General features: G+C 42.3%; 1 protein-coding gene and 1 long non-coding RNA gene across 6 annotated transcripts in view; one reads left to right on the top strand and one right to left on the bottom strand.

Moving 5' to 3' along the window:
* KIAA1210 (KIAA1210 ortholog) overlaps positions 1-21968 on the top strand; it is a 192300-nt gene that overhangs the window by 165176 nt on the left and 5156 nt on the right. For all 5 annotated transcript variants that reach the window (XM_068251073.1, XM_068251077.1, XM_068251072.1 and 2 more), the window contains 6 exons: positions 869-1078; positions 3935-3985; positions 7100-7187; positions 14627-16042; positions 17209-17309; positions 20191-20281. In XM_068251073.1, the coding sequence (XP_068107174.1) occupies positions 869-1078; positions 3935-3985; positions 7100-7187; positions 14627-16042; positions 17209-17309; positions 20191-20281 (1957 nt within the window). The remainder of the gene's footprint in view (positions 1-868; positions 1079-3934; positions 3986-7099; positions 7188-14626; positions 16043-17208; positions 17310-20190; positions 20282-21968) is intronic.
* On the bottom strand, positions 871-14178 carry LOC137529107 (uncharacterized). The gene is made up of 3 exons (XR_011023587.1): positions 14055-14178; positions 9356-9566; positions 871-1004 (listed from the first exon to the last, which is right to left on the bottom strand). It is a non-coding gene; the product is annotated as an uncharacterized lncRNA (long non-coding RNA).

The following is a 21968-nucleotide window of genomic DNA, read 5'->3' as shown; positions in this document are numbered from 1 at the left end:
ATTATAAAGTTGTTGGTGAATGAATAGGGGGAGTGCTGAAATGAGAAAATTGCTCTTGTCAATAAGGGGAACTCAACCTCTATTCTCCTGTGTTAAACAGTTTAGTAGGAAGCCAAAAAGGCAATACTGAAGTTAAAAATCTCTCTTACTTTGATTTTTGCTGAACCTGCAAGGCTCTGTATTCCCAAGCTACAAAGAAGGCCGGCAGGACGCATAACAGATACTGCAAAGCATTCTGGGGCTGCTTCTTCTCCCCAGTGCACTCCCTTGGTCCTCCCCTTCATTCCCCTATCCCGCTCTAAGGCTGCTTTCACAGTGGGAAGTTACAGGCTCATGTTACAGCAGCTTGTAACAGCAGCCTAACTCACAGCATATGTTCCGTTAGACTCACACAGTATACTCTAACGGTTAGAGTATACTGTGTGAGTCCGCTATTGTTCCTAGCCACATGGCTAATTAATATTCACTGCACAGTAGTGTTGTCCGGATCATGAACCATTAGGATCTTTGATCCTGATCTTTTTTGTGAGTCGAATCATCAGGAAGCAAGGTAAGGGAGGAAATTACATCACAATTGGCTTCATACAAGACAGACAAACGTGGAACCTGCCATGAGCTGTCAGGAGCATCATTCTCTGCGAATACTATATAAAAATTCTGTGAAATCCAAACGTGGACAGTGAAATGCATATGTAATGTAAGTACAGCCAATATTTAGCTACTGATATGTGTTTTGTTTCCTCTGAGACCCTATACCTAACAGCTCCTCTTTAAACGTTCTACTCACCAATGTATAGCTATGAGCAATACTTCAAGCACAGAATATAAGTTTACGTATTATAAATAAAATTCACTTAATGTCTTACAGGAAACTTGTGAGTCGTCTTCACGCCCAATCAGTGCACTTAATTCTAGTATCCTGTCAAGTCCTCACTCTCTACTTAGCAATAGCTCTTTGGTCGATTTTACAAGTCCACCAAGTTCTGTGGTCTGTCTGGACAATTCTGCAGCAAAGCACAAGATTGCTGTCAAGCCAAAGAAAACGAGAGGACCAGCAATGAATGTACATCAAGTAAAGGTAATTGTCTTAAGTCTAGAGTCTAAGCATTACTATCTACTCTCATGTTTAAACTCCCCTTGTGCACTTTAGCTCTGACACTGGTACTCTTGCACATTAGCTAGGTCTTTACTTAAAGGGCCATAAAAAAGTAAAGAAGTCTGGTTTCCATGAACGTTTGTACTGTGCTGCTGGAGCATGGGTGGGCTTAGGCACCTGGGAAACCTTCACAGTTACCTTGACTAGTGCCCCTATGTTTTAAGTCCAGGATGGCTCTGCATTGGTCTTTAGTGGTAACCCATTAAACTCCTGTAAGGTGAATGCAACTGCTTGGCCACAGCAATGTAATTTCTTTGCATTTCTGGCCAGATCTACTCATAAGGCTGCATTTGATCATGATTACCATGAAATATTAACTATTTATTTACATATACCTGCCGTTCTCGATGGGGCTTTATACAGCTTATTGAAAGTTAGGTTTTATGTTGTGAAACGTAAGCTATTTAAACCCTCATTTGATTTAAAGGGACTATTCAGTGAAATACACTGTCAATAGAAACCAGAGGTCAAATATGGAAGCATAGACGTGTTATAAATGATGAGCTGTTACCCCTTCATGTGAATGCACGATGTAGTATTTTTCCTGTGATTCATCACCTTGGGGGAGCAGCCATGTTGGGTAGGGCAGTAGAAGACTTCACTACAGATTCCTCGTTAGTAGGGTTAGTGTATGCAAATCTCACACATGCCCACTAGAAGCAGGAAACAGTGTCATTGCTGTGTGTCTGTGAGGACCTGCTAAGTGCAGAGAAGCAGAGAACTAGTTGAGAAGGGGTAATTTATGTATTTGTTTTAATATCCTGATGCCCTGTTAAGTGTTTGATGGTGAATAGTTTAGAAGCTCTACAGAGAATAGATCAGCATTGCTGTCAAGAGAGCAATGTATGACAGGAAGACAGCAGTGAGGAGCCAAAGTGAGCTGGAGGCTACATTCCTCCCATAAGCCAGTGCAGTGCCATGGAACTCCTTCCTACAGGGGGTGTGGCTTAACCTTGTTTTTAGCCAGCAACACCAAGGGGGTAACAAAATAAACCTTTTAAATTTCAATTTGTGTACAAAAACATTTTTACAACCTTTGTAAGCTGTTTGACAGCTTTGTATATCCTGACCAGGGTGGAGCCGAAGCAGAGGCTGGAGAGGTCACATTCCTCTCCACCCTGCTCTGACGCCCACTCACTTGCGCTCCTGCATTGACTATCCTCTGAACTAACCTCCCTTAGGGCTTGTTCACACTGCAGGCGTTTTTGTTGTTTTTTTAAGTGCAGGCGATTTTTTATTTTTTTTTTTAAATCGCCCTGAAAGCGCTTACACAATGATTCTGTATGAGATAGTTCACATATGAGCGGCTCGTTTGCTTTCCACTTTGTAAAGCGGTGTTTGAGCCATTTTTGAGGCGATTTCGCCTCAATGGAAGGTATAGAAAAAACGCAAAACTCTCACAAAACCGCTTTGTGCAGCAATTGCGATCGCGTTTTTAAGAATAAATACATTGGCATCAATTCACTAAGCTTATCTCCTGTCTTTAACCACTTGAGGACCCACCCTTTACCCCCCTTAAGGACCAGCGCTGTTTGTTGGGATCTGTGCTGGGTGGGCTCTGCAGCCCCCAGCACAGATCAGCGGGCACGCAGAGCGATCAGATCGCCCCCCTTTTTTCCCCCCTATGGGGATGATGTGCAGGGGGGGTCTGATCGCTCCTGCCTGCAGGCATGTTGCGGGGGGGGCACCTCAAAGCCCCCCTCCGCGGCGACATTCTCCCCCTCCCTCTCCTATCTGTCTCCTCTGGGGATCGGGGCTGCACAGGACGCTATCCGTCCTGTGCAGCCAGTGACAGGACGTCCCCTGTCACATGGCGGCGATCCCCGGCCGCTGATTGGCCGGGGATCGCCGATCTGCCTTACGGCGCTGCTGCGCAGCAGCGCCGTACAATGTAAACAAAGCGGATTATTTCCGCTTGTGTTTACATTTAGCCTGCGAGCCGCCATCGGCAGCCCGCAGGCTATTCACGGAGCCCCCCGCCGTGAATTGACAGGAAGCAGCCGCTCGCGCGAGCGGCTGCTTCCTGATTAATCAGCCTGCAGCTGGCGACGCAGTACTGCGTCGCTGGTCCTGCAGCTGCCACTTTGCCGACGCACGGTATAAGCGTGCGGTCGGCAAGTGGTTAATAACTCTTCTATCGTTGTTACCATGGTGATAAGGCATGTAGTATTCAGGAAACATTTTACCTCAGGCAAGCCTAAAGTTAACTCTTCTGTCTTTAAGTTAACTCTCAAATCCTTAAAATAACTCCAGAGTTAAAGACAGGCTGTTAATTAACTGCATGTGAAAATAACTACAGAGGAGTTAAATTAACTACAGAGGAGTTAAATTAACTACAGAGGAGTTAAATTAACTACAGAGGAGGTAACTTAAGGAATGAAGAGATAAGATAACTTTCTCACTGTGTGGAGGTACGTTTTCTCTTGCCTTATTATCTCCAGCATGATCTTAGTGAATTGAGGCCATTGTAATTATTCTTTTCCGGATCAAAGAGTTCACTTCCTGACTTGCGTCAGGGTGAATTAGCAAAACGCTCTGGAAAAACGCATCGGAAACCGCTAACCACAAAAACGAATCACTCACCCAAGCGCCAGAAAGTGAAAGAAAAAAAAACGCCTCAAAAAAAGCCCACTGCGGACGGACACGCAAGCGGAACGCATTGTGAACAAGGCCTGAGTTCCCATTCTAATGGCGACGTACTGTCCAATTATTGTAGCACAATAAGCTGTATTTTTTTTTTTTTTTTAATAAACCAATTTATCTCCTTCTTCTTTGTAGGATAAATCTGGAATTAGTGAAGTGCTTCATAAAAATGAGATTAAGATCAAGGTAAATATCATACAAGTTTACTTATTAGTGGAGATGGTCAATGACATGCAAATAATTTTAAAGGAAAACCTGAGGTAAAAATGAACTGATATTAACAGATGTATCTAACCTACAGCCTTTTCAGTGTCTCATAAGCTAAAATCTATGAACTATTGACCTTTTTAATGTTTCCTCTGGACTCAGAAGCTGTTCTCTTCTAGAAAAGGGTTTTCTGGCTGTAATGCCTTATCAGTGAGGATTATGCTACTATAGTCTGACAGTAGAAACAAAAGATTCAGAGTTGGCACTGCTGTGATCTGTGTTTAATCCATAGGTAGTGATACATCACATAACGTGCAGTATAACAAAATTCACATACCGTTGGGTGGAGGCTGCGAGCTGTGAGCTGGTGGTGGGTGCTGGGCCCCTAGGCTTATCCTGTGCCCAGCACCCACCACCAGCTCACAGCTCGCAGCCTCCACCCAACGGTATGTGAATTTTTTATACTGCACGTTATGTGATGTATCACTACTTATGGATTAAACACAGATCACAGCAGTGCCGACTCTGAATCCTTTTTTTCTACTGTCAGACTCCTGTTCAACTTCCAGTCTGAGCACGCTGATTGTGCCATAGGCAAACCTGTCGCAATCCTGCAAGCCCTCCTCATTGCAAGTAGATCCAGCTGTAGTGCCGACCCCTTTTCTTTTCCTGTGTCCTCCCTGCTACTATAGTCTGACTAGGTCCCAGTTGTAGAGAAACTGTCACTTGCATACCTGATGATTAACTCTTTTATGAAGAAAAGGAACACCGTACATAGTTATGTGTATGGTTGGCGCTGTACATACACATGTCTATCTCATCTTGTCAAATATCACCTCGGATATCCTTTAATCCTATGAAAAAATATAATGAAATTTGTCTGCAGCTTGGACTTGGGCCAATCCAAATTTACAGGAAGTGCATTGAATTGGCCCAATTCCAAACTGAATACAATTTGCATTACATTTTCTTTGCAACCATAATCTCTATGTATAATTTGAAAGCCTTCCATTTAGCCCTATTTGTAAAGATGAGGTCATTTAAAATGCCTCTTATTAGAACAATGTAGAATAATCCATAAATGTAAATGGAATTTAACTTGGATATGAAGATCTAATGCCTGTGAGATGACCTCTCATTACTCACTTGCATTGTTTTGATGCCATTAACGACAGAGACATTTTCCAGAAATATATGTATACAGCACAATGTGCCTACCATGTGGCGATTTAAATCCGGTATTGTAATATCACTGTATACAACCTTTGAATTGAGGTTTTAAACTTTTGGTAAAATAGTAATACGTTTTTAATTTTACGTTTATTGTGAAAGGCGCAACACTGTTTTTTTGTTGTTGTTTTTTTAAGCATTAAAGCTAATGGGATTCGATAACTAAATAAAAAAAGTCAGATACTCACCTAAGGAGAGGGAAGACTCGGGTTCTAATGAGCCTTCCCTCTCCTCTCCCGGTGCCCTCCGTGTTGTGCTGTCTCCCCCGTTCCAATCCCCCGCCGCGGGGACTTCGGATGTCTTCGGGTGCTGAGTCCTCTTGAAGACAGACGGCTACATACTGCGCACGTGCGATTGCATCATAGAGGGCGCTCGTGCATGCAGTGTAGAGCGGCCCATGTTCGGGAGCACTCGGGCTCCTGAAGCATTTCCGAAGCCTCCCTTTGGCGGGGAAACCGAAACGGTCAATACCGCTACGGGGAGCCAGCGCATCAACGTGGACCGGGAGAGGAGAGGGAATGCTCTATGGGACCCAGAGCCTCCCTCTCCTTACGTGAGTATCTGATTTTTTTATTTATTTAAATTTCGGTTCCTATTTGCTTTAATAAATCTGTATTGGGCACATACAGTAGATCAATATACAGTACAGGTACACTATCTATACCTACACATAGATCAATATACAAAAAGGATCTTATATATTTGGAGGGTGACACAATTTCTGCTACTGTTTTCTGGCTTTGTACACCACCACCACCACATTAAGGCTGCTTCCACACAGGGACGTTACAGGCGCACCTTAGTGCGCCTGTAACGCTCCCCCAACGCACAGCAATGTAACACAAGTGGGCTGTTCACACAGCCCACGTTGCGTTACATGTAACGCTGCACGTTGTCGGGAAAGTGCAGCATGCTACAGCGTTAGAGCGGCTATAGCCGCGTTAGACTGTTTGCACATGCGCAGTGGGGGGCGGAGAGGAGGCGGGGAGAGCCAGCTACAATAGCCGCGCACATGGCTACTTAATATTCACTGCACTGGCGGCCGCTGATTGGCCGGTGGGACCACATGATGCGGAGTGTCTCGCTCCGCATCACGTGGCCCCGCCGGCCAATCAGCGCCACTCTGGGAGACCTTATAGGGATAGAGCCGCCTAACGCGGCTCACTCTACCGTCCTCTCTTGCAGCACCATAGGATGCGTTAGGTGCACGTTATGCGACCTTAACGTGGCACCTAATGCAACGTCTTGGTCTGCAAGTAGCCTGAATTTAAAATGAAACGTAATACTTTCACTCTATATCAAGACCAGTAGATTTCATAAGAACCTAAATTAGAAATGACTTTATCAATGTACGTTTACATTGATTGATCTGTAACATTAGTGGAGGTTCCTAGGCTCAGACTTGCTTAGTGGCCTTTCACACAGTGCATGCTGTAATACAATAGCAATGCAAAAGTGCCAAAAAGTTGCATTGCACATTTGGCGTGAGGTGCGACCATGTAGTGAAGCATACAGTACAATGAAAGTATGTTTCATTGCCACTGCAAATATGCACGTTGTCCAGTGAGTGAGTAGCTAATTTACTCTGATGGGGCCCACCACACCGCACCCTATGTGAATTTACTGTAGATATATCATTGCATCACGCTGGGAAGCGATAATATTGTGATTGTGGTGGTTCAGTGTGAAAGTACCCTGGCTGTTTCCTCAAGTCATCTTATCTGCCTGGTATAAACCAAAGGTGAGATCTTTAAATGACCTCAACTCAGATTTCAGCAGTAAGAGAATATGTATTCATTAATTACAGTATTAACTTTCAAGGGAAGTCCTCTATATAATGTTTACTTTTTTTTGTTTTTATAGATATGTGAGCAGGAAGTCAGTCCTGTTCCGGAAGGAAAGACATCTGAAGAGCAAGAACAATCAACTGAAGAAGTCAGATGCATGGAAGGTAATCGGAGAATATGTCACTTTAGCATTGTCCTAAAAAAGGTCACAATTAAATTTTCTTTTACAAGCAACTACAGCTTAAAGAGAACCAGAGACGAAGCACCCTCATGTATTTTATTACATTTATCAGTGGGAACATGACAGTAAACAGCTACCCTGCTTTTAGTTTCATTGTTATCTGCTTAATTAGTCTATTAGCAGCTGTGATAAGAATCCACCGACTATTCAGTCAAGGTTTGACCTGGAATCATTTTAGCTGAGTCACTTTTCTGTGGAGTTTTTTCAAGCCCAAGCCTTCCCCCTCCTGGCTCAAATTTCATGCTTTACATACTGAGAGCTGTGATGACATGGGAGCTGCTGCAGGAAAAATCTCTGTCTAACAGACAGTGTGGCTGTGTGATCTGTGTGCTCTGTCTGTGCAGCCTGTCATTATTATCTACTGTATGCAGTTTCATTACTATGAGAGACACTTCCTACAGGCAGCCACACAGTATTCCAGAATATGAAGTTGAAAGCACACAGATGAAAGCCTACAGCAGCCCTGCTTGTCTATAGTCTCATATAGCCTAGACAGCACATCCAGAACACCTCATAACCTGGAACAGAAGGAATATGAGCCGGCGGCCATATTGGATATTTCCTGGAGCAATAATGTATAAAAATCACTAAAAAAGGCACACCAGAGTGGCAAAATTATCGGGTAGAGCATTTATTCTTTACAAGCTATCAACTGATATGTTTATTTTGTGTGAATCGTTCATCTCTGGTTCCCTTTAAGTATATATTTTTTCAGTTAATAATCTTTTATGAAATGTTTTGATGTTTTAGAGCCCAATTCCTGACATATTTTCCTGGTATTCTGTAAGCTCTCAATAGCGGAGCTTATGATCTGTGTGTAAGATCCTTAACAAGTGGCAATAAAGTTCCAGTTTGACCGCAAATTTCTGCAGCACAGATTTCAGAATGTTGTCGATTGCAATCTTGTGTCTTGGTAAAAGCATTTGGAATAATCTTAAAGGGACACTTAAGTCAAACAAAACAAAAATGAGTTTTACTCACCTGGGGCTTCCAATAGCCCGCTGCAGCTGTCCGGTGCCCTCGCCATCTCCCTCCGATCCTCCTGGCCCCGCCGGCAGCCACTTCCTGTTTCGGTGACAGGAGCTGACAGGCTGGGGACGCGAGTGATTCTTCGCGTTCCTGGCCACAATAGCGCCATCTATGCTGCTAAAGCATATATCATATACCATATAGCAGCATAGAGGGTGCTAATGTGTCTGGGAACGCGAAGAATCACTCGCGTCCCCAGCCTGTCAGCTCCTGTCACCAAAACAGGAAGTGGCTGCTGGCGGGGCCAGGAGGATCGGAGGGAGACAGTGAGGGCACCGGACAGCTGCAGGGGGCTATTGGAAGCCCTAGGTGAGTAAAACTCATTTTTTTTGTTTGACTTAAGTGTCCCTTTAACAAATCATTTTAGTTGACAGTTATAGCATGACCACTGTTAAAAACTGCACTTAAAGGACCTCTATAGCAAAAAATAAAATATAATGTGTACACATACTTATAAGATGTACATTTCTCCCAGTGGTACTTGTAAAAGCAAAAGGAAATCAAGAGCCCACAATAATATAGTATGTTAAAGAGAACCCGAGGTGTGTTTAAAGAATGTTATCTGCATACAGAGGCTGGATCTGCCTATACAGCCCAGCCTCTGTTGCTATCCCAAACCCCACTAAGGTCCCCCTGCACTCTGCAATCCCTCATAAATCACAGCCGTGCTGTGAGGCTGTGTTTACATCTGTAGTGTCAGTCTCAGCTGCTCCCCCGCCTCCTGCATAGCTCCGGTCCCTGCCCCCGTCCCTTCCCTCCAATCAGCAGGGAGGGAAGGGATGCAGGCGGGGACTGGAGTTCTGCAGGAGGCAGGGAGAGCAGCAGACTGACACTATAGAGATAAACACAGCCAGCTCTGACAAGCTGTTTGTCAGCAGAGTGGCTGTGATTTATGAGGGATTGCAGAGTGCAGGGGGACCTTAGGGGGGTTTGGGATAGCAACAGAGGCTGGGCTGTATAGGCAGATCCAGCCTCTGTATGCAGATAATATTCTTCAAACCCACCTCGGGTTCTCTTTAAGTCACATTACATAGAATAAAATCAATGCAAATGAATACTCACAAGGAAGGGTTACCGCTAAGACAACCACTGTATATGCAGGAGGGGAGATTAAACCCAACACCATTCAGGTGAAGAAGTCGTTCTCTGTAGATGGGAAAATAGGAAGTACACTCCTCCAACAAGGGTGGACAAGAGGATAGAGGTGTTCATGCCTGCTAAGAGCTCATAAACAGTTACTCCAGTTAATTGCCTGTAGAAGCGGAAGATATACCTGTGAAAAAGGCATTGCAGGACAACTCTTTACTTTTAAAATTAATTTATTAAATATATAAAAGTTGTCAGAATGATTACAAATCAAATAATACGAATCAAACAATAACCACAAATGATAGCCACAAGGTACTTCTCGGTATAAACTGACTATACACTTCAGAGCAAAGTTGACCACAGATATTAACCAATAAAATCAATCAATCACAATAGGGTGTGCAAACACAAGATGGCAGACATTTTATCTTATTTGCAAGGCTTGATTGTAATGCACAATCTAACCAGGGAAAAAATATGTAAGCAGATGTAGCTGGTCTAAAAACCTCAATATATAAAACAAGTTTAAAGTTTACTAATCTGTGAACACTTATTTTATAAAAAGAATCTGATTTTAAAACAAAGGAAAAAGATATGAAATTCTGCAATTATGACCTGGTCTTTAAATTAAACCTTTATATGTGGACCAATCTTTATGTCTCTAACAAGTTATAAGCTTGGAGGAAAAACGTACATTAATAAAAATTGTAGAGAAAAATGAACCCAAATCAAACACGGATATTCCTAGTTGCAATTCCAGGAAGGTCACATGTTCAGGGTATTCTATACTAGGTATAGAATCATTGAAAATCAAAGCCCCTAACTTAGTTGGCTTTTATATAATTAAAAATGTATAGTTACCGATTAAACTGAAATCTGGTATCTTGCCAGGCCTGCACTGCTAACCCGATCTGGGAGTGGCCTCAAGGCTGGTAGAGCGTGAGAGTCTTTTCCGTCTGTCTGTCTAAAAGTATGTCCCTTCTTTCAGAGGTTGAGAATGTGTGTGCCTTCAGAGTAGAGTCTGTTTCTTTTAGAGAGTGTCTCTTTTTTTGAAATGATGAGAATCTCTCTGAGTTTCCAATGCACTCATTATTAATGTCTCCTCTTATCAATAATCCAACCTCCACGGATTAACTAAGATTCAATTGGAGTTGATGGGCGTATTCTTTCAAATTTCTAATTAACCACTTCACAGCTCCAGTACAGTATATCTACTCCCCTGCAGACTTCATCTAACTGCCCAGGGGAGTAAATATACGTACTCCCGCTGCTACCACTGCTGAAAGCGCTCCCGCTTATTTGTGCGCTCGTTCATGTTGCCATCTGCCCGCCAGGAGATCAATGAATGAGAAAGCAATTCCTAATCATTGATCTAAGTCCCCGTAGCAATTATCGGCGCCTTTTATGAGAAGCTGCATGATCATTCTAATAAATAAAAGTTTCCCATCTTCAGTACACTTCCTGTAAGCATACATATTTCGCTTACAGGACAGATAACAAAAAAAAGACTGAGGCCATCTTGTGGCCAAATAGTAAAACTACATCTAAAAGTACTTTTTTAAATGCAAAGACCTGTTTTTACATTTTAAATTAACCCCTTACCTCCCACACTCCCCAATAGTTACCAACATTTATTTTTTTTGTAAGAAAATACAATGAAATAAATTTACAATAATAAAAAATGCATTAATAGTTTTCTTAGGGACTGAACTTTAATATGTATGTCAAGACAGTATAATACTGTTACTTTATAAATTATGGGCTTTTTATTAATGATGGATGCAAAACTGAAAAAAATGCATCTTTATTTCCTAATAAAATATTGGCACCAGAGATTGTGATAGGGACATCATTTAAATGGTGTAATAACCGGTACAAATGGGCATATTAGTTACGTGGATTTTAATTACGGTAGCATGCATTATTTAAAAATTATAATGGCCGAAAACTGAAAAATAAGGATTTTTTTCCAATTTTTTTCTTATTTTCCCAAAAAACATTTAGAATAAAAAAATTCTTGGCATAATGTACCACCCAAAGTAAGCCTAATTAGTGATAAAAAAAAACACATTTAACACATTTCATTCTGATAAGTAGAGATAAAGTTATTGTCAAATGAATGGAAGGAGCTAAAAGGTGAAAATTGCTTGGATGCTGAAGGGGTAAAACCCCTCAGTTGTGAAGTGGTTAACTAGCTCATTTAACTATCAGCATTATATAAATCATGTGACATTATTTCTGGATGTGTAATTTCCTTCAGCAGGGGACACACTCGTATAAGATATAGTATTCAAAAAAATAAAAGAATAACCTATTGACCTGTTAATACCATGTTCAACACTATGTTGACAATTCATTAAAGGTTCCTTTCTTTTAATTCCTTAACACATAAAACTAGCTCTTTGGCCCAATTCAGCTGGTCAGCAATAAATGATGGCTCTGTTTGAGAACAACTTGTATAATATTATCCCAGCAACTACAGCTCTTGAGTGTCTGGCCTAAAGTTAATGATTAGAACTAGAACATACATGCCAGTTCTGACAGTCTCTGGGGATAACAGTTAAAATTGAGCATAAACTGATATATGATATTTAAGTACCGTACTTTTCGCCGTATAAGACGCACTTTTTCTCCCCAAAAAATGGGGAGAAAAAGTCCCTGCGTCTTATACGGCAAAGGCAGGGAATCCCCGACTTCCGAACGCCCGCCGATATGAACCGCGCCCTGCCGTCGGGGATTCCCTGCCTGTGGTGCTGCTGTGGCCGTCTCCTTCCTCCCCGCTTCCCTCTACCCGCACCTCGGGTCCCCCCTGCGTGTCCTCGGGTCCCCCCTGGGTGAGAAACAGCAGCGCTTACCTTCTCCATCTTGCCCGCGGTGATTGAAGACATCTGGCTTCAGTGGGCGGCTTCCTCTAGTGCCGGCTTGTAATGACGCGTCATCGATGACGCGTCATTACAAGCCGGCACTGGAGGAAGCCGCCCACTGAAGCCGGATCTCTTCAATCGCCGCGGGCAAGATGGAGAAGGTAAGCGCTGCTATTTCTCACACAGGGAGGCCCGACCCGAGGACACGCAGGGGGGACCGAGGACACCAGACAACCCGGGGGTGGGGGGGGGGGGGGCCAGAGAGCGGACACATGGGGGGCAGAGAGCGGACACATGGGGGGCAGAGAGCGGACACATGGGGGGCAGAAAGCGGACACATGGGGGGCAGAGAGCAGACACATGGGGGCAGAGAGCAGACACATGGGGGGTAGAGAGCAGACACATGGGGGGTAGAGAGCAGACACATGGGGGGCAGAGAGCAGACACATGGGGGGCAGAGAGCAGACACATGGGGGGCAGAGAGCAGACACATGGGGGGCAGAGAGCAGACACATGGGGGGCAGAGAGCAGGACCATGGGGGCACACAGGAGGACCATGGGGGCACACAGGAGGACCATGGGGCACACAGCAGGTCACTGGGGGCACACAGGAGGACCATGGGGGCACACAGGAGGACCATGGGGGCACACAGGAGGACCATGGGGGCACACAGCAGGACCATGGGGGCACACAGCAGGACCATGGGGGCACACAGCAGGACCATGGGGGCACACAGCAGGACCATGGGGGCACACAGCAGGACCATGGGGGCACACAGGAGGACCATGGGGGCACACAGCAGGACCATGGGGGCACACAGCAGGACCATGGGGGCACACAGCAGGACCATGGGGGCACACAGCAGGACCATGGGGGCACACAGCAAGACCATGGGGGCAGACAGACAGCAGGACCATGGGGGCAAACAGCTGGGGGCAGACAGCAGCACACTGGGGGCAGACAGCAGGACACATGAGGACACCATTTGGGGGAGGCCAGGAGGTCATGTACAAGGTGCTCCTGAAATATGGATGCACCAGGTTTAGTTTTTTGTTTTTTTTCTTGGTTTTTGGCCTCTAAACCTAGGTGCGTCTTATATTCCGGAGCGTCTTATACGGCGCGAAATACGGGTATATATTCCCCTATACTATCCACTTAACTATATAAAATAATATGGAATAATGCTTATTACATTACTATATATGACATGCTATATATAATGACATACATATATATATATATATATATATATATATATATATATATATATATATATATATATATATATATATATATATATATATATATATATATATATATATATATAGCCTTCCTGATAATAAGATTATAAGAAATTCTATATCAGAGTCTTCACCTTGTAACTCTAAGCTGTCTCTGGCCAGCTTGTTGCCCCTTGGACTGTAAACAAGGACACTTCAATATTGGCTTCAATATTGTCCAAGACAAAGTAAACTTTTAAGATTTGCCTAAAGATTGAGTAGTCACATATATCTTGATCAACACTTTGTCAGCAGTCTGAACTTAGAGAAAATAAACTCCTTGCTTTTCTTTTCGAGTCAGAATTACATTTGATATAAAACAGTATAAAGAAATCTATTTCTTACAATCCATATGATACATCAAACATGCATGCATATATAATATAAATCAGGATTCACTTGCTAATATCTATAATAGACCATGCAATCCTATAAAGTTATATTTCTAAAGGGCATTAATTATGTTTTTATTCAATTAATAAATCTCTTAAATTCTGATATCTGAAAATCTGACACAAGCAACTTACCTTTGCGAGTATTACTCCAATTTATGTACTGTCTGTAGCATCCTTTGTACATTGATACTGCACCACATTGGACTCCTGTTGTCCCTGTGTTTTTCCCTCTCTACTTCTCAATGAATCCAAAACCTTTTAAGGATGTCAGATGTTTATTATCTACTGTAAGTGACAGGAAAAGAGTAATTTCTAGTGCATTTTACTCTGGAACAGATGTACATTTTATACATATGTATTTTAACTTTTTCCATTTTTTTTTCACGATAGTGGTCCTTTTATAAGAAAGATAAAGTCATGTAGCATAGCATTTGATGACATGGGCATCCCAACAGTATTGATTATATTTTAAATGTTACAAAACTCCTTTTGGTGGGAATTCCCTACTGTTACCCTACCTCGTAGGTGTTAGGGAGATGCTTTTATAAACGGGTTAGGCATTTTTTTGGTATGTTTAGGGATAAAACCCTTTTGAAGTTAGTTTAAATTAGATCATAATAAACAATATTGAAATAATTTGTTGCTCTGATTGTACATTTTGGCCTTGTCACTTGATTTGACACAATCCATTTTATTTATTTTAGATGCAATGGTGGAAGAAACAGAGGTTGACACGACTGTCTCTCTTCGTTTCCCAGAAGAAGATTCATCATCAGAAAATGGAGAAGATATCAGCACATCTGTGATATGCGAGACTCCTCTTACGGGATTGCAAATTGTGGCGCTTCAAATTGAAGCAGCTGAAAGTGATGTAGATTTCAATTCAAGTTCTTTATCTGAGGATGATCAGATACTCCATATGGGGGAAGATCCAGAAATTAAAATAGAGAGCACAGAATTGCCCCAGAGCAGCCACCCTGTTCCTTTGCATGAACTGAAAGAGACTACAGTGGAGCATGAATGTTCTATAGCAAATGATACCAAAGTAGAACTGATTCATTTAGCAGTTTCCGATGAAATAGAATGTGACGAATCTGACGATTGTGTAAGAATTCAAGAGACCTCATCAGTATTTGAAACAGATACAACTATAGACATGAAGGATGAAGACCATGAGCTGAATGAGCAGGACACAGTGATCACCTTGGCAGAGCTACAGACTGATGTAACTGTAAATACTTTGAATGTATCGCAAACCGAAGCAGCCTCTGCAGTCCTGCAGGCCAATAAAGACGTTACTGATACTGTTGTTGAGCCTGTTCTAGTAAATGACAGTACTGATGAAGAACAGTTCTTAACTGCTGAAAAAGATGAATCATCCATAAATACTGCAGACAATCAATCCAGGGTAAAAGATGCACCATTATCAGATCAGAGAGCAGAGATTGTTGATTTAAGGAGTACAGAAAGCAGTGTTGATGTATCTGTTGAAAACAGTAGAAGTAGTAAGTCTAAGATTGGTCCCATAAACTTAAATACTGGGGTAAAACTCAATGACCGCAATGCTGTGTTTGTAAAAGAGTCTTGTGCAGAAACAGGTAAAATAATCAAGCAGCCAGATGAAAATGATGACAGCAAGCTGAAAACCTCCAACAAGCCTGTAAGATTTACTGTGGCTCCTGCATGGCAGAGGTCACTATCGACTGGAGCAGGTGTCAAAGACAGTGCCTTCTCCAAGGGTAAGGCAGCAGGGGCTCCCAGGTCTGAGTCCTTTGATCAGTCAGAGGAACAGGAAGTGGATTTTAATCAAGAGACTTGTGAAAAGAACAATGAAGAGGTAAAGATGAACAAAGAGGAGTCCTGCATTGCTTTTGGTGTTAAATTAAGGAGAACCTCATCCTCCAGGAAATACAGTGACGAAAACTCTGAAGAGCTGTCTAAGCAAGGCCTCTCTCCCGTAGACACTGTGCCTATTGCTCAAAATCGAAATGCACAAAAGCCTTCAAAAACACTTCCAACCCGCTCAGATTCCACCAAGTCTTCAAAGCAAACCCATACTGGAGAAGAGAAACCTCAACAGAAACAAAAGGGAGAAGAGCTTTCATCACATGATAGTCCTGGTATGTAATAGTTTTAGCCTATGAGTTATTTTTCCATTTGTATAAGCATCTTATACTTGGAACAAAAAAAGGAACACAGCCTAGTTATATGCAGGAATGGCACTGAACATACACCTTGTTCATCTCATCATGTAATGTCAGTTCTGGTACCCTTTAAGTTTACTGGGATTTATGCAATTTACATAGGGTTGTATGCAGTAAACTGCGTTAAGCAAAATTATGTGCATAAAGTCTTACCCCACGATCAGCATAATGCACTGCATGAAATGTATTGCATTATTCTCTACTTATCCTGCACTAAGACTTTATGCACGTCATTCTGCTGAACACAGTTTATTGCAATACACCACATGCTGAGTTGTGCAAATTATGTAACTCCCGGTATACATGCGCCGCACTCACTCGAACCTGCATGTTTAAAATGAGTGATGCAATTTGTGTAACTTGCTACATAAATTGCGTAAATCCCAGTAGACTTAATGTTTGCAGTTTGCACATGTTAAGTTTACTGTTCTTTTATGAATATACCCCATTGAGTGTAATGCATAAAAAGAGACTTTTTGCATGCATCACTTTGCACGTTTACACTTCAAATAGCTGGTCGCATTCTTCAAACTTGCAATTTAAAGTCAATGGGTATCGTGCCTATTAAAAAAAAAAATAATAATAAAAAAAAGGCCAGATACTTAAGGAGAGGGAAGGTTCTGGGTGTTACAGAGCCTTCCTTCTCCTCTCCCAGTGCCCTTGGTGCAGCACTAGCTGCAGCCTCCATATCCCTCTCACTACAGATCTCTTATAAATGCATTTTTATTTTTGCAGGGTTTGAAAGACTTTTTGTTGGAGCCAACATGTTTTCTGTTGTTCAAATTGCACTGTTGCCAGTGGTGTAGAATTAGGGGATGCAAAGGCTGTAACCGCACCGGAGCCCCTGGACCAGAGGGGCCTAGTAGGGCTGGATAGTGTACTGGATAAGGGCTCTGCCTCTGACACAGCTGGATTGTGCTGCATGCTGGGACAACTACTTAACAGGCTCCCAGAATTGCAAATGGAAATAAAATGGCATTAAAATGTTATGAGTTTGTGTTTTGCGTTTTTCATGCATTTTGAGTTTTTAATGATGATGGTAGCCATTTTCTGCAATTTCCACAATTTGTATTTCTTTCCAGAACCAGCATGGATTGTGATGGCAAAGCTGAAACAGAAGGGATTTCAGGAGCATCCTCTTGCCAAAGAGAGCAGTGTTACAACAGAAAGTGAGAAAGTAGAGGTATTTATTCTCTTGTTAATATCCTCCAATATTCGATCTTCCGTCTCATCTGCTGTACTTTAGATCTCTGAAGTGTGTATTGGCCAACCAGTCCTTGGTTATGCTCTAATTCTTTACCTCTTCCTCTCAGAAGGTGGCCATGTACATCTCCGATCAGAGCTGGTCACTAGAGGGGATAATTATTCCAGCTTCATGCACGTTTAATGGAAATACGTTTGCAGCTTGGAGCAAAGCCAGTCAAATGTACTTCCTGCCAACTGTGATCCATTTCCAATCTGCATACAATTTGCATTAAATTGACATGCGTGCCAGAATTTTTAAGACTGGGAACACACGTTGCAGAAATGCTAGTGTTGCGGAAAATTCAGCGTTTTTGCCTGCAATGGTAGTCAGTGGGCCACATAAAAAAACTCATTAAAAAAAAACGCTGGTTTTGTTGCATATTATTAAAAAATGCTGGTAACGCAATGTAATGGGTTTTGTATGCATTTTTCATGAATTTTTATATGCGTTAAAAACAAAAGTTTTCTGATGCATTTCCGCTTCCTGTTGTCTTCCTAGTGATTTGCATAAAATGCAATAGGAAAACGCATACAAAATGCATATGCGTTTTGTATATGCGAACCGCAAACGTGTTAAAAAGCACTAATAATGCAAGAAAAGCGCGTATGCGGGAAAAAAATACAAAACACTAAAAACGCACTACAAATGCAAAAATGCACATGACAGAAAACATGACCTTTCACGCACAGCCATGTGTGCACCCAGCCTAATACATCATTGACTATCTCTAGCCTTTTAGTCTATCGCAGTGTTGGGGGGGGGGGGGGGGAGTTATAGATAATGGCAGTTGGTGCTGTCTAGTTTCTTTCTTGTCTACCAGTGGTAAAATGATTACATGCAGGCTGATTGTGGATTAGACAATATGAACGAATTACTTGTGGATTAGACAATATGAACGAATTACATGGCATATCAATCATTTCTTGAACTCTCTTCTATTTTTAATGTCTCACTTTGCATTGCATTGTATTGATTTATTTATTGTTTACCCCTATTACTCTTTTTGGTAAAGTTCCTCTTTATGTCTAAGAATACCAGTTTGGCATAATGGCTGATACATCCACAGCATCCCCACCATACTGATACCACCCCATATGCCCTTAAAATGGAGCTGACCTATCCTACAACCCATTTGATGAAAATGGTTATTGGTTACTATACTGTGCAGCACAACTGGTGCATAAGGAGTAAGTGTGGAAATGGCATTGAGCCAAATCCCAAATAAGACCTCACAGCATGATACAGGTGGGTAGGGTGAGTAAAAAATCACCCTGGAAGAAAACCAAAAACGCAGCGATAACTGGAGCCCCCATGGTGCATTAAGTCACTACAATGGACAATTGAAGTAGAGTAGGTAGAGGTATTCACAAAGGAGGTTGCAGGCAGGCAACTAACCAATGTAGGCAGGTGGAGATGCACAAACCCGGCTCCATTTGGGTGTCCAGTCAAACAGGACGTGGTCACTCTCTTGGTGCAAAAGGTTCTAGATGGTTGTGGGGGTGGTATCTGCCACCTGACCAAATAGAATTCCCCTCCCAAGGGAGGGTAGGTAACACAAAGGGGGGATAAGAGGTACCCAGGGTATGATAAAACTATGTTAAAAACCGCTAAAATGAAAAAAAAAATAGATGGCTTACCTCAAGGATGACAACTTCGAATGGTAAACAATGAACTTTTGAAGTGCGTTGTTTACCATTTGAATTTGTCATCCTTGAGGTAAGCCACCATTTTTTTCCATTTTAGCTTTAAAGTTTAAAGAGTTTTTAAATCCGTTTTATCATACCCTGGGCGAGTCTTTTCAATTCTTTGTCTCACAGCATGATTGCTGTCATGGCATCTATCTCTTGCTGGGAAAGCTGCTGCCACCACACGTGTAAATGTAATTACCAAAGCACAGAGAAATCACAAATGATTTGGTTTGGGACATCTTTGCGTTATGACCATTGAATATAAGTGCATAGTTTCCTGGCCTAACCTAGCAGGCAGTATAAGCCTCAGTAGTTGCTCATGTCATGGAGCATTCAACTACCAGTTTCATCACATGGCTCGGACAATGTTTGATTGGGAACTTTCCCAGACAAAGGGCTGGCCAGCAGGTTTAACTTGTCCCATAAAGCCTTCCCTGGCTTGAGCTTGTGCAAGGTAAGCCACATGTCGGTCTAGGCTTGCAGAGATAGCAGTGGCTCTGTGGCTGAGTGGCACCATGTTGCTCTGTGGTACATGTGAGATCCAGATGGTGGTGTTGACCATGTAGAGGAGGTGTTCTTGGAAAAGGGGACTTAAGAGGAAGGCAGGAAGAAGTAGGCTGAGGCGAAGGAAAAGGAAGTACAGGTGGCAGATATATCTATATGTTACTCAACTCGTATTGGCACCACAAATTCAATAAGTGCAGAAGTGTGCTGCCCAGGAACCATAAATATGTAACCATACTTGCTGGACTACGGCTTGGTTCACACTTAAAACTGTACATTTCCGTTCCAGTACAGTCCTGTCAGTTTTGCATCAGTTTTCTATCACTTTTACCTGACTGGACCAGAAATGTACACCAATGCCACAAGCTTTTTAAGACCAGTATTGAGATGCTGCATGTTGGGATGGTTAACAGGATAGTTTCTTCCTTCGCTCTAAAAGCTTTGGGAAGTATGGCTGCTCAATTGCAAATGCAGTACAAAGAGCTCCACAGCACAAAGCAGTCATGAACTGTAAAATGCAGTTTATGGCTATATTGTGCAGACAAGCTGCTGCTCAAAGCCTGGTGTGGTGCAAATAATGCAATAATGCAAATGTGATTTAATATAACTGGCCTTTTTATTCTTAGGGCATTAGTGAATCTATGGAGAACAAACGTACAGCTACTACTACTAAAGAACAAGAAGAGAAGAAGATAGAGCCAGTGTCTGACAGCTCAGGTAGGTTTTCATTTGTTTTATTTTTGTAATGCTCATTAAAATGCACATCCATTGAACAACATTGGCTGTGTGTTGAATTGGAAGGGATTAATTTTTTTTTTTAATTATTATTAAAAATGTGTGGTGGCTGTAATTTTATTTTTTTTGCCACTAGATGGCGCTACAAACACTATCCTGGGTTACCAGAAAGTGTTTTTTTTTTTTTTTTTTTATGCTTTACTGATATTATGAATGGACATAGCTCCTGATTGGGGTCATGTCCATTCATTACAGGCACTATGATTGACTCGGGGAACATTTGTTCCCCTTCATCAATTGACACCATGTTATTGCCTCCGGGAACAAGTGGCGGGTGTGTGCATGCACCAGCCGCAGTAACAATGAAAGCGTATACACGTTCAGTTAGACTTATACAGCTTTTATGTGGCAAACCATAGTCGTCCAGATAAAATGATGTGGTTAATTTGTCCAATTACTTTTGAGCCCCTGAAATGAAGAGCTTGTTTTAAAAAAATGTTTGTTACCTCATATTTTTACGCAATCTTTAAAATTGCACTAAATTAAAGCTGAAAGTCTGCACTTGAACTGCGTCTAAAATGTTTCCTTTAAAATTCATTGCAGTAACGTATTGAACCGAAATCTGAAAAATGTTGTCTGTGTGGCTTTAATAAAGCCACAATCTTTGTGTGTGTGCGTGTGTGTCCATTGGTGTTCCCTCAACATATGTTCTGGTGGTGGTTACTGAGAACAGAAGGCAAGGGGACTTATCTCCAATGGGGGCCACAGATTGCAAAATGCTCATGTTCTTTATTTCTAATCCGGGATGGATTTGGGGAGAGCAGGTGGGTCTCTTGCCCCAGGCGCAGTTTGTTGAATTCTTAAAAAGGCGGCAAAATTTGGATGGGGAATGGCAGTTTAGGCGCCAAAACCTGACCTTTAGGCGCCAAAACCTGACCTTGCCCCAGGTGCAACTTGGTCTAGATCCATCCCTGTTTCTAATACATACAGTGGGTTGCAAAAGTATTCGGCCCCCTTGAAGTTTTGTCATATTACTGCCACAAACCTGAATCAATTTTATTGGAATTCCACATGAAAGACCAATACAAAGTGGTGTACACATGAGAAGTGGAACGAAAATCATACATGATTCCAAACATTTTTTACAAATAAATAACTGCAAAGCGGTGTGTGCATAATTATTCGGCCCCCTTTGATCTGAGTGCAGTCAGTTGCCTATAGACATTGCCTGATGAGTGCTCATGACTAAATAGAGTGCACCTGTGTGTAATCAAATGTACAAATACAGCTGCTCTGTGAGGGCCTCAGAGGTTGTCTAGAGAATATTGGGAGCAACACCGTGAAGTCCAAAGAGCACACAAGACAGTTCAGGGATCAAGTTATTGAGAAATTTAAAGCAGGCTTAGGCTACAAAAAGATTTCCAAAGCCTTGAACATCCCACGGAGCACTGTTCAAGCGATCATTCAGAAATGGAAGGCGTATGGCACAAATGTAAACCTACCAAGACAAGGCCATCCACCTAAACTCACAGGCCGAACAAGGAGAGCGCTGATCAGAAATGCAGTCAAGAGGCCCATGGTGACTCTGGCCGAGCTGCAGAGATCTACAGCTCAGGTGGGAGACTCTGTCCATAGGACAACTATTAGTCATGCACTGTACAAAGTTGGC

The sequence above is a fragment of the Hyperolius riggenbachi genome, chromosome 8, assembly GCF_040937935.1.
Source record: "Hyperolius riggenbachi isolate aHypRig1 chromosome 8, aHypRig1.pri, whole genome shotgun sequence".
NCBI classification, from domain to species: Eukaryota; Metazoa; Chordata; class Amphibia; order Anura; family Hyperoliidae; genus Hyperolius; species Hyperolius riggenbachi.
This window is presented reverse-complemented; position numbering and strand designations above follow the sequence as displayed.